At 41.7% G+C, this 13,398-nt stretch overlaps 1 protein-coding gene across 1 annotated transcript in view; it reads right to left on the reverse strand.

Moving 5' to 3' along the window:
• Nucleotides 1-475: 475 nt before the first annotated feature.
• The window catches only part of RABGAP1 (RAB GTPase activating protein 1), a 62,661-nt gene continuing 49,738 nt past the window's right edge, over nt 476-13,398 (reverse strand). The window contains exons 18-26 of the mRNA XM_062505384.1: nt 12,138-12,179; nt 11,686-11,814; nt 8,978-9,070; nt 7,893-8,003; nt 5,111-5,215; nt 4,551-4,634; nt 3,673-3,744; nt 2,982-3,179; nt 476-2,175 (exon numbers count right to left, since the gene is read on the reverse strand). Of these exons, the coding sequence (XP_062361368.1) occupies nt 2,053-2,175; nt 2,982-3,179; nt 3,673-3,744; nt 4,551-4,634; nt 5,111-5,215; nt 7,893-8,003; nt 8,978-9,070; nt 11,686-11,814; nt 12,138-12,179 (957 nt within the window). The 3' untranslated portion in view covers nt 476-2,052. The remainder of the gene's footprint in view (nt 2,176-2,981; nt 3,180-3,672; nt 3,745-4,550; nt 4,635-5,110; nt 5,216-7,892; nt 8,004-8,977; nt 9,071-11,685; nt 11,815-12,137; nt 12,180-13,398) is intronic.

The following is a 13,398-nucleotide window of genomic DNA, read 5'->3' on the forward strand; positions in this document are numbered from 1 at the left end:
AGAGCTGCCCTGTGACCCAGTTAGTGCAGCCCTGAAGTCATGCAGGCTCAGCCACGAAGAGGACATGAACCACACTTGACCCCACAGAATTTGTTACTGATGGTGATAAGCATAGATGGCCTACATTTATTTTGCAGATTCAAGCAGAATTAGGAGGGCCATGGGGAAAAAAAATGTTCTATATTGGACATATTTGAGAAATACTGAGTCACAAGTTTCAAGCTGCACAAGGTCATTTCTGCAGTTTCTTTTTTGAAAGCAAACCCTAGATTTTATTATATAAAACCAGTGTTGGCAGCACTCAGAATACGCAGTCTTTTTTAGCAAAGCCCTTTGCAGCATGACTGTGGTTTCAGTCTTGGAGAAGCCTGCAGATGCTACTGCTTCTACTTTAAGAAGAGAATTAGCTTTATATTGCAAAATATTTAACAGTTTTCTCTTCAAATGAAATGAAACAACAAAACAGTTATACAATTTTACTAGTTTATATTTCAATTCATAAAGTATACACACTGCAACTATGCTACCACAATGTCCACGCATCTAATATTGATGGAGTTACAGTATTTTTTTTTTTGGTATTAAACAATAGAGATAATGTATGCAGTTAAGGAAAAAAGCTTGGACATAGCATGTTCTATCTTGTAGTTAACAGAGTACATTAGCTAGCATTAGTACAGTAAACAAGAAAAAGTTAGAAATACAAAATAAACCAAATATCTTTATATACAAACCAGTGCCTCTTATTGTTACCAGCTTATACTCACACTGCACACGAAGTTTATCCACTGATGCAATAGATACTTCAGCATAACACAAACCATTATAAATTAAAAAAATTACAAGGTGCAAAACTCCATTCTACAGCTTTCTGGTGAGAACTCAATACAATCCAAGGAATGAGAACTCCAAGCACGTTTAGCACCTATTAGTGCAACTGCATCGAGCGTGAAAAATGACCTACACCACCTCAGAACGCTACCAGGGAAACGAGTTGGACAGCTAGAGATGCTCACATCTACACTCACGCTGTGATTTTTGCCTCATATATATCTCAGTTTATTGTTTCTTTGTCCCATTCATACCTATGTGCAAAACTAAAACCTGGGAGCTCTGTCGAAGCTCCACAGAAGGCCTGCTACAGCCAGGTAAAAACAAACAAACAAAAAACAGAAACCTGACAAAACCCAGACAGACTCCACTGAATGTCAGACCATCCACATAATCCATATTATCAGCAGTCCTGGTGCTGGGCATTTGAATGCTGTTGATATGTGGATCTAACAATATGACACAAGTGAAACGGAAATTTGCCCACAATTCCGATTATTCTTGTCTAGCACTTCGACAAGTCTCCCAGCCTCCGGTGGCGAATTTGTTTGGCAGCCCATGCCAAAAAAACCCAGAGTTGCATAGAATTGATTAGTAACAGAAAGAAATGCCAAACACAGAGAGATGGATGCTGCATCTACTAAAACAAAGTGGGATTGCTCGACAGGAATGCTGAAATCATCCCCATTCATAAAGCAAAACATGTCACCTCCTACTCTCCATTTCCTACCTCTGGGGACTGCTTTCTGGCACTGATGTAGTTCTTGATAAATTTGTATTTTTGTTGCATTTTTTCCTTTTTTTTTTTTCTTTTTTTTTTTTAAACTTTGTTAGTGACACTTTTCCTTTCAAATAAAATATTAAAAAAGGTTATAACTGTAAAAAAACCTATCATATGTAAACTTAACAATTAGGGTTTGGTAAGTTCTCGTACCTAGTCTGTGAAAAGCCTCCAGCCAGACGCAGAATGGAGTGTTTCTCGGAAGAGCTTCAGTCTAGCTACATCACCTGTTAAATATCAGTAGTATGAACAACCCATGTCTAGCAATAAAACCTCTCTTGTGTTTCCATCCTCTTTATCACTGACCTATTGAAATCCTGACATGCTGTGTTTCTATTATATTTACATTCTGGTCCTCTCATGTCACAGAATTAAACATCTGGCCAAGGAAGGCAACAAAAGGTGTTGTGTTAAGAAGGTATGTTTGACAGAACTGCTTTTCAACAAGTCTCTTTTCCTTGGACTCCAGTCACTGTTTTTATAGAGCTTATTGTTCTGTTGAACCATGTTTTCTTTGCAGCTTGTACTTCATTCAGGGCCAGACCCAAATGGTGCTCCAAATCCTGCAAACAGAAGATTAATTTCATTAATTTGTTATATATTCACAGCACAAGATTATAAGAGTTAAACCTAGAAGGCTCTAGAACATCTACAAACTCTTGGCCACTTCAGAAGTTAAACAAGTCTTACATAAATTAAAACAGCACAATAAGATGACAAAGAGAAGAAAAAAAGTTTTGAAAAGCAAACAAGACTTGTGTCATTGCCCTTAGTGAAACATTCTGCTTTCTTCTGTACATCCAAACTCTTTAATTCTCTTCCATCTGAGGGGGAGCTATTCCCACAGGAAGTGGACTTTCTGCAAACCAATTTTTACCTTTCTGTGAACAAGTCGCACTGACATATCAGTTTTAGGCTAAAAGCACAATGTTGTCATATTTTACAGAAATACTTCAGGTACCTGGAGTGCTTTGCAATCGTGTTTTAAGAAACATGTCTAACATTTGTCAATGTTACTTCTTCATTTAGCACTGATTGTGAGATAAAGACATGCATGATTCAGTACTCTGTCAGAGCTTGGGCTCCTTCCAAGCAGTTGCAGGAGATCAGGCAGCCAGCACTGCACTGCAGACAGGCAGATGTCTGGAAGCTGTAGTGGCTGCTAAATACAGTTCATGCAATTTCAATTATATTGTCTGCATACAGCAAATTTCAGACGCAGCATTTGGTCAAATAACCCATGCAGGAAATAGCAGGTTATGGTTTCAACCAACAGGATCTGTTCCAATCCCTCTACAACTCACACACACATTTCTCTAGGAATGCAGACACGCTGTACAGACTGCAAAACAAACTTCCAGAGCATTACCTGTATTTTACATTCCGCCTCCACAAGCTGCAGCTTGGTCTGGGCCAGCTCAAGCTCCATTTCCCTCAGCTGGTTCTTCAGTGTTTCCTTCTCCTCATCTGTGTCCTCATCTGAACCATCCTTGGCCGTGCTGGCAACCTTCACACGGCCTTCCTTACTGAAGAACTGGCGGCAGTGCTCGCAGTCATCCACCTTTTGCTAAAGTAAACACCTGGCTGTGAGCAACATGCTGGGGATGTGATCAAAGCCTGCTCCTGCCTCTGCTCTGGGAGAGCAGCTCAGTGCCAGAGGAGCCATTAATGGGAACTTTTAGGGAGGCACAGCTGAGCAGGAGCTCCTGCCAGCCCCAGACTCATGGCTCTGGGAACACTGCTGTGTTATTTTGCTACAATAATGGCCTCTGTCCATCCTCCTTATTACTTTAAGGTAAAAGACATTCAGAGAATCTCTTCCAGAAAAAAAAAACCAAAAAACAAAACCCTCAAAAAAAATCCCAGCATCAACATTAGCATGTAACCACTACAGCATGAGAGGGCTCACCTTTTCTCCCAGATCCCTCCTTATAATCTTCTCTTTAATCTATGGGGACTCTCAGCCACCATTTTAGCAATGAAATAAATTGTGTGCCTGCTGCTATGATTTTGCTAAGAGATTGAAACACTGTAGAGTGTGGATCTATCTGGTCTCTTACCCGTATTTTCTCAATTTCAGCTTTATTTGCTGTTTGTTGCTTTTCCAGTCGCTCACTCAGCTGGGAACAAATCTGACAAGCAAAATTATGTTACCAGACCATTCATAAATGTAAATTCCCTCCCAAATGAATGCTAAAGCACAAGTAAATGCTGCTGCAATATTAACATGGATAGTCGAAGGACTCTTATGGAAGCTGGAAAAATTGGGATGCTGCATTAAACTGTCTCACTGTACATTTTCCTATTATCTACATATTCTTCTATCCCCACAGGAAAAGGTGCAATTCCAACACAAGTTATTAACAGTTTGGCCTTGCTAAAGGAGCCAGAAAAGGTTAGGAATAGCATGGCCCTTTTGTTGCCTTTAGGAGAAAAAGACAGGCAAGACAAAAAAAACTCTAATTCATTCCCTGAGACCTGATATGGGCCTATCAGAGAGACACACGAATTTGCTCCCTTGATAGCTTGTGATCGGAAGCTTGAATGCCAAAGCAAAGCCTTGAAAGAAAAAAGGCATCTTTTTCTCATTTTATTTCTGAGGTGCATTTGATTGCCAACAGGAAGGTGAGAGAGAAGCTTTTTTTTTGGCATGAGGTGAACCTTTGATATCCAAGAGCCCATTTGAACATGTTTGGCTGTAACTGAAGCTGTGGTGACTGCTGATCTACAAATACCCACATCACAGGCAAACAGGACTGACCACTTCAGGATCTTGGCCAAAGAAAATGCAAAACCAGCCACAGGCTTCCCATTTAGAACAGCTAAATTGTGTCCTCAAATGCATGGCACAGATGACATCGATTTCCAAAAGTCTCATAAAATACCTGAAAGCCTTGTACTTTCATAGCAAACCACATAATCAGGAAGTTGTACTTACCTGTTTGTAGTCACCAATAATAGAGCTGTTCTTTTTGATCTCTGACTCTGCCTTATCTAGTTCCCTACGACACATTTCCTTCAGCTGTAGGGGGGAAAAAAACAGCAAAAAAAGGCTTTATATAGTTGTAGTCTGAAAAATACCCAGGTGGTATTTCTTCCTTCTCTTTAACCTCACTGCTCTGCTTTACCCAGGGACCCAGAGTCCAGCTCAGCTCCCTGCAGGCAGGGAGAAGCCAGGCTTTGGTGGCCTTCACTGACAGAACAATGGGCTAGCCAAGGAAAAGGAAGGATTCAAAAAGTGCTGACAGCTGAAGTCCTGCACTGCCTCCCTGTGCAGCATCTGGCACAGGCTGTGACTTTGTGATTTCAACTTAAAAATTCCCCACCCTATGAAGCACCTGGCAGGAAAATGCCAAATTCTGCTTTGCTGACGTCCTTGACACCACAGAAGAGGGACAAACATGACTTAGAACATTAAGCCCTTCCCACACTTGTCACTTTTTATTTTTATCATTTCTGTACTGTGCAGAACAGTGAGAATGACAGAAATGCCCCAACCTGAGCAGATTCTTCCTCCAGGCGCCTCTTTTCTTCTTCTGCATCAATCAGCTTCTGTTTGGTCATTAGCAGCTCTTTATTGAGGGCATCTGCCTTCTCCTCTGCCTGAAACACAGAGCAGAGGCTGAGCAGAGGCTTCCCTGCTGTGCCTCCACCAGGACAGAGCCAAGAGTGCATCCATTCCAGTCTTATTAAGATTTGGTTCATTGTTATTAAAAACAATAAAACTTTATTCTGAAAATTATTTTTCTAAAACTTCCCATCTGCAATAGCAAAGCAGCAACACATTAAAGACATGTACCACTATACTCCAGCTCTTCAAAATGCCTCCTTGAATTCAGTGATTAATTTTAGCAAAACTGGAGTTGCTAAAGAAATCCAGTACCAGAAATAAGTTTCATTTTCTTGTCCAGTCTGGAAGTTGACCAATACATTCTGAAGACAACCAAAGGCACAGAACAGCTCACAATGTTCAAGATCAAGAAAAGACTATAACCAGCTCAAACCTAAGTTTAATTTGTAAACATTCAGCCATGTAATGAAAACAGAATTAATGAAAAATGCCTCTAGAACATTTAAAAAGCTCCCAGAACTCTATGACACTTCCCAATGGATGTGCTACCATCCCAGAAAATACTGCATGAAAAAACTGAGCTGCTCAAGCAAATGTAAGTCAGGTCCCTCTCTCCTTCCTTCTCAAGGGAAAGAAATGTCCCACCAGAAACCAACAGTCCCTTTTTACTACAGTTTTTTAAGTATAAAAATATATAGTTGAAAAATTTCAAGCTCTGTATAAACCACTAAAGCTCTGCAAAGTTAAGACATCTTTTCCTGTCTCATACACACAACACAGCACTTCCCAATAGGTGCATGGATTCTACATAAAAATAGATCAATAACTCAACTGATATATAAAATCTTCAGAAAGTAGCTGTACCAATTCCCTTCAAAGGAAGAAAATCAGAAAGTGAATTTTAGTCCCTTAAAGTCCTGCTGATCCTTTAAAACAGACAGCAAAGGCAGAGAGAACATCTTTTCATTACAGATGGGGTTTAAGCTGTTTTACAGTTAAAGAACACTGGGATGTAGGAGCCCAACAACAGTAGAAAAATGAAGCCTATTTTCTGATCTAGTGAAATGATACTAAGGAAATTCTTGTATTTCCAAATGCTTTGTTTTGATCTTTGAGGTTGCAGATTTCAGACATGCCATGGAGGTATCAGAGGAAGTGTGTTAAACAATGTCCTTTGGTACTTTCCTTTCAGGACCTCAGGCTGGCAGAATGAAACTTATCACTTCAGGATCCAATTAGAAGAATTAATCATGTCCTGAAGTAGGATCAAACCTAGCTATCTCCTCCCAGGGGATAACCCAAATTCTACCAACATCATCTGCCATCTTTGAATACAAGACTCATATATCAAATTAAGCAAATTTGCCTTATTTTCTTCCTCTCCCAGTTCTCAATTAAAAAAAAAAACAATGTAAAACTATAACCATGTCTCCTACAGGCTCAAGCAGACACAAACAACAGTTAAAAACTGATAGAAAAAGCTTCTTCAGGACAATTTTTGCTGGAGTCCATCTCCTGAATGCCACTGCTGGGCTATCACCAGTGTGAAGCTTCAGGAAGCTTCACTAATGAAGGGAAAAAGCCCAGGTAAGAGGAGGTGAACATACCAATGTGTGGGGAAAACCTGATTCTAGAACATTCTTCTATGATCCACATTTTAACACCTAAGAACAGGAAATGTAATAAACCCTAAAGTCCTGAACCAAACCTCATTAAAGCAACATTCACCCATTGGCATCAACATTTACTATTAATAGTTTTCCAACAGCAAGTTTCCAGGAGACCGTGGGAAACCTTAAATTGTCTGAGGCAGATCCAATGAAACATTTCAAAGCCTGTCAGTTCCTGCACTGTGCAACTTTCAGAAGTCATTTTCCTTTGAGATTTCAGAAATGCACTTATCTTGGTACAGAACAAGAATGGCAAAACATGAGCACTTGAACTCTTCCCCTCATCTCCCCATGCAGACTAAATGTGTTGTAGCCTCCCCTGTGCTAGAAATGCCAGTACCTTTCTGTCTCTGCATGTCCTGGAAAAAAAAAAAAGAAAAAGCATATCCTAATAAAACCTCCCACAACTGAATATGTAAAGAAGGGAGTGAGACAGCAAGCTGAAAAAAACTCCCGTAACACAAAGCAAACCTGAAGTTTCCTCCTGAGAGCTCTACTGATCTGGAAACGGCCCTGGATGAGGAGTTCACACGGGCAGATTCCAACAGGCCAAATGGAAACCACAACATTTTCAGAGTTGCCTGAGGTACCCAAGAACCTCATCCATGCAGAGCCAGACAGACTCAGACTTTCAAGTTTATCAGGCACTTTGCAAAACTTGTCTGCTGTGAAATTGTATTCATAAAAATCCCAGGAAAACACAAGCCAGCATCCATGTTATGATCCCTGTGATGGTTCAAAGACTTGACACAGCTCCTTCTAGACCTCCTTAGAGAAAAAAAAGCAACTACTCAAGTACAGGCTCTCCTTTCCCTCCAGTCATGCTGACTGCTTTTCAGAGTAATGAGTAATTCAGTCAGCACTCCAGTTTCCCATGCACCTCTGCCACAGGCCTATACATTGTCAGTGTTCAATATGGATGTGGAGGAGGGAATCCTGTAACACACAAACCAAGTACTCCATGGATCTCCTCTCCAGTGAGAGAAGCAGCAAGGACTTAGCCCATGTCTGTCCTAGGCAGCCTGAGGACATGACTTACATTGTCCAAGTCCTTCCTCAGTGCAATCTTGCTGGTGACCAGCTCGTGGGCGAGGTCGTCGTTCTCCTGCTCCAGTCTCATGTTGGCTTCCTGCAGGCGCCGGTTCTCGCGCTGGGGGGACACGGAGGGGCAGTGAGGGGCAGGGGCTGCCAGGGGAGTGTCTGACACACACACAGCAGCCTGTGCCCACACACCAATGCCCACCTTGCTTCTCCAGTATGCAAACACAACTCTACCTGCACGGAATTCCCTGGGACAAAACTACAGCCACGGTGTAAATGCAAAATGAATATGGGATTAGCCTGGAGAAGACACCGGGTATGAATAAGTCTGCTCAGCCGTTACTTGTTGAGCTACAGAAATGTTTTTGAAGCCTGCAATAGTAGGGGTATCATTGTGCCATCAACACCTTGCCAGGAGTTTCCTACAAGTACTGCTTTTATTGGCTCAAAATTGAATTTGCATGCCAGAAACAGGTAAGAGAGGAGAATCCTGGGAAAAATACTCTTTTTTCTCTCTCTTGTTACAACTCCCAGCACACAGATGGATACTAAAGAAAGTTTACATAAAATTTCTCTGATTACAACACGTTAATTTATTGTATCTATGTCTCTGTGTGTGTTATTGTGGTATGTGTATGCATACGTAACTTTACGTGTGTAATTTATCCCTATATTACATTTATTTGATAAAGAAACTATTTATAAAATTATATGATTACTGCAGTATACGTAATTTGAAATTAGGAAGAGGAGTAAAAGCGGGAGCATAACCATGGCAGGCAGAGTTAGAATCAGTCAGGCATTTTCTTTCTGCTCATGGCTTGTGGTGCAATCAGCACATTACACAGGCTCTACTGAACCTGTTCTACAAGCCCAAATTCATGCTATTCCTTTTCTTGCACAGCTGGGCTCACAACAACCCCATCCTGATCAACACTGCCAATAGAAAGACATTCCCTTCAAGTTTGTGGAGCTGATTCCCCTGTTGCATCCAAATTGGTCAAAAAACAAAAGGAGCTCAAAAAAGAGTCAAAGTAGCAACTTCCTGTTTGTTAAACCAGACTGGAGAAGGTAAAGCATTACCTCAAATCTTTCTATAGGATCCTCCTGCTGAGCCTGCTGCTCTCTCATGGTATGATATTCCTTTTCATATTTCTTCAGCTTCTTCTGGCTAATCTAAATTAAAGCAGCCCATTAGTTCTTGCTCAGGACATCAATAAAAGAACACGACACACACAGGGTTATGGAACAAGCTTCAGGCAGCTCCTGCCTTCTACAAAGCACAGCTCATGGCTTCACCCAGTTCTGAGTGTCAGACCCTCAGGTGTGGTCAAAAACTCAGTCCCACTCAATACAATGACAGCAGCCTCTTCCTGTGGAATACAGGGAAGGTTTCAAAAGGCACCCAGAGCATCCTGCCTGAGCTCCCTGGTGCTCCACACACTGCAGAGCTTCAGCAGAGCAGAGCAGAACAGAATAGAACCCTGTGAGACGTGCTTCATTTTTGGACTGGCCTGATGCTGAGCCCTCTTCAGCTGCTTTTTCAGCTGTAACATTTATCACCACACAGAAGCATTTGGTTTACTTTACATGAGACTGTAAATGCTGAAAGGGCAAGTGCAGGCTCAGCTGACATTTCTGCCAGTGTCACTCAAGCCCAGCAGAAAACAGCCCCATGCCCAAGCTGCCACGGTGTCTGGGCAAGCAGCAGCACCTCAGAGGCACAAGTGCTCTGTCCCTGACACACACAGCACCAGCAAAGCCACTCTCACAGGCCCCCAGACTCCCCTTCTGTGAGAAGGGACAGAAAGGTGATGCTGAATTCAGTATTTTGTGCCCAGAGTTCAAGTCCTGCAGGGACAGGGAACACAAGGGAAGCTGTAACAGATCCTGACCAGCATTTTCCTGGTGTTACCTGTGCCAGAGATTACAATAGCAACACAGACCATGCCAAGGTCACTGTGAGCATTTCACATACAAGATATTATGCATCTAAATGAAATCTCTAGCATTAAAAGTTGCACCAAAACATTTATTATTATCTCGGTAAACCAAGTAAATTTAAAAGCTATGGCTAAGATTTCCTCTTTAAAAACCCTTTTATGAGAAACAGGTTGAATTTAACACTCATAAATGACAGGCAGAATGGAAAACGTGCTTGGTTTCCCTGAAGTGTGGTTTTCTCACTAACAACCTTCCTGGGAAGGAGCTGCAGAAAGCGGTGGCCAAGCTCCCTCTAGTGAGAGCTGACGAGAAACACCTCTCTGCACTCTGAACATTTCAGAGATGCCAACCATTACCTGGAGTCGGTCCAACCACACCACAACTGCAGGAGTTATTCCTGCACCCCGGACACCCACCTAGAGAATGAACCCTTCACTGCCAATGGAGCCAATAGCTTGAGGAGATTGTTTCACTGCTCTGCCCCTGCTCAAACACTGCCCAAATTTTGGGGTTTCACACCCCAAATGTCCTGCAATGTAAAGTTAGATCCTGACAAGTGAGGCAAGCACCATGCCAAAGGAAAGGAAGGCAGGTACACCACTGTATTTTCATCTTCTACTTTTTAAGTGCATTAAGCCAGTTTTGCCTTTTATCGGTGATCCTGAGCAGATTTGTCATTGTCATAAATTCTGGGCACGGGAGGCCTGGGGAAGTCAGCAGGGATTCCAGGTTAGCAGAAATTAAAACTGATGTCCTACCTCATCTTTTCAGGGGCACAGGAGGCAGTAGCAGCTCTGGTAACACGTGCTGCCCAGAGAGGTGAACTCCCCATCCCTGGAAGTGCCCAAGGCCAGGCTGGACAGGGCTTGGAGCAACCTGGGGTAGTGGAAGGTGTCCCTGCCCATGGCACAGGGGGTGAAATGAGATGGGCTTTAAGGTCCCTTCCAACCCAAACCACCCTGTGATTCTGTGACTTGATGGCAACACTGAGGAGTGACTTTCAGAATTTGGTGCTGTCTCCAGCTGATGACTTCCTGACCTCCTTTCCAGCAGAATGCTGTTCTTATCACAATACCTTAGCCAGGCTACTTCTCCCTTCCTATAAATTATTTATTTTGATATCAGGCCTTTTTCTGCTCAAAGAAACACTTCCAAATGCAGAGCTGGAGATTTCTACTGACAGCAAAGGACTTATATTTTAGGTCAAGGAAAGTAATTACATGCAGCACTCCCATCAAGGAGGTGATACAGAAGTGTTCTGTGCTCAGCCCAGCAGTGTTTCCTCCACAACCTTCCCATTACTGCCCCCAAAGCACCCAGCACTCCAGGACACCACGGGCGGCCTTGCTACATCCACTCAGAGACTGCTTGTGCCACTCCACACAGCACTGGGAGCACAGGGAATTTTGGCAGAGTGGGAAGAGGAACAAATTGTTATTTGGAAACATAAAAAGGCAAATGCACTCATTATGATGATGTGAACCAGATGCATGTGGAACATTTAATCTGTGGATAATGCTAAATGATTAGAGAGATAAAACAGCTTTATTCGTGATTATTCTGTAATTTCTACATTAGTTTCACACAAGATATGCTTGAACTCTGTGCAGAACACTGGTATCCACACAGCTACTACACCTAGATCACAAAATGCCTGGAATGTTAACACACCAGGGAAGCTGTGTACTTCCACACTGACACCACAAAGAATTCCTCCAAGGAATTTAAGGAAAAAGGACACTTTGAACCACAGTGTATTTGACATGGTTCTCCACGATCACAGCCAATGAGGCTGTGAGGCAGGAGCTGCTCCCAGGCTGAGGCTGCAGCAGTCCCTCCCAGCTCACCTTCATGTTGCAGGCCAGCTCCATCAGCTTCTTGGCGTTCTCCTCGGAGCGGTAGCGCTTGGGCAGCTGCACTCGGAAGAACTTTAAAGCCCCTTCAAAGTCAGTCAGCAACAAATCATCCTTGGTAGTCTGGAGACGAGGAAAGAAACACCAGGAAAAGCCAGTTTTTTACAGTTATTGAATCCCAGAGACAATAAAGCCACATGCTTTGGAAACCTGCTGTAACATCACTGCTTCTTAACCTTCTGCAAAGAGTGTTTCTATTTCTGCAACCTTCTATTCCACACCCCAACAAAAGCACTGTGCTGCACAGGACATGCCAGATCACAGCACGTGTGAGACAGGCAGTTGTTAGTTCTCAAAAAAAAACCAACATATTTTTGTAACAGGCAGTTTAACTTTTATATGGTGGGTGAAGATGCATAAACCACAGTGTAACATTGTATACTTACTTTTAACAATCCCAATGCAACATTGAAGATAACACTTATTCCCTGGAAAGAAAAAACAATGACAAATTAATTTAATTTCTCAGTATTTACAAGCTTGGATAGGAATTTATTTGTTGAGTTTTGTTGTTTATCTAATTTCTGTGAAATAGAGAACCAGGATAAATGTGTAACTAGGTGTTATATAAATCAAAACCACAAAGAATGACTTTGCAAACTACTGGCAAAATATCTTTACTGGAGAGTCATTATAGAGAGCAAAACAATCAACACTAGTTTTACTGCCTCCTTAACAGTCTGAGACTCTAAAATTATGTTGTGCATTTTATTTTATTTCTTAATGAGTAGTTGGTCAGCTCAAGATAATTTAACTTCTAAAAGCACTGATTCAAATGCAGTAATATATATACACCAATATATTAATTTCTGGTCTTCACAAACTGGGATATTCATGCAATGAAAAAGAAAGTGACTCACTTTAGGACAGAGTCCCACAGCATCTATTCTGCCTCTACTCCTTAGAAAAGTTCTATTCATATTTCCAATTAAGTTAAATATAAACAGTTCTGAAGTAAGGAATTGCTCACTCCTTCTTCAGGGGTCCCACTCATAATCATGACACATTACTCATCTTATTTCAAGATCCTGCCTTTCTTCTTCCCACTAAGTTATTCTTTCACTATTACTTTAAAATGATGAAAAACTTCTCTGTGAGCACATTTACTATTTATGAATTGAAAATGTGTTTCTAAACAAACAGAAGTGATTTTCTCCATACCATCTGCTGCTTTCTATTCCACTGGCACATGGACAAAGCAAGCAGCAGACACAGGGAAAGGGCAAAAACATTGACCAGGAGGTTTGTGAATGCTGAAAGCCTTCAGTAAAGGAAGGCAGGAAATCAGCCACTTCACAGGAACAAGTGCAGATCCAAGAAGAATGGATGCATAAAGTTACCCAGCAAATCATTAAATAACTCAAGGATGCTTCAGGACAAAATGGGATTTGTTCACTGATGGTAATAAGTGCTGACTGTAATTACACTGCTCACCCACATACCACTACATACACTGTTCTAAACATGATTACAGACAATGTCTCAATATAAAGAATTTTGCTCTCTAAATATAAGTTGTGAAATATAGAGAGACTTCAAGTTTTCCAGGAGAAAGAACTTCAAGCTTGTTAGATTACCAGTATGAGAGTTATCTGGGCCATTTTATACACACTGGCCTCCATACAATAATATGATAGGAAAAGAAAA

The sequence above is a fragment of the Cinclus cinclus genome, chromosome 19, assembly GCF_963662255.1.
Source record: "Cinclus cinclus chromosome 19, bCinCin1.1, whole genome shotgun sequence".
Lineage (NCBI taxonomy): Eukaryota > Metazoa > Chordata > Aves > Passeriformes > Cinclidae > Cinclus > Cinclus cinclus.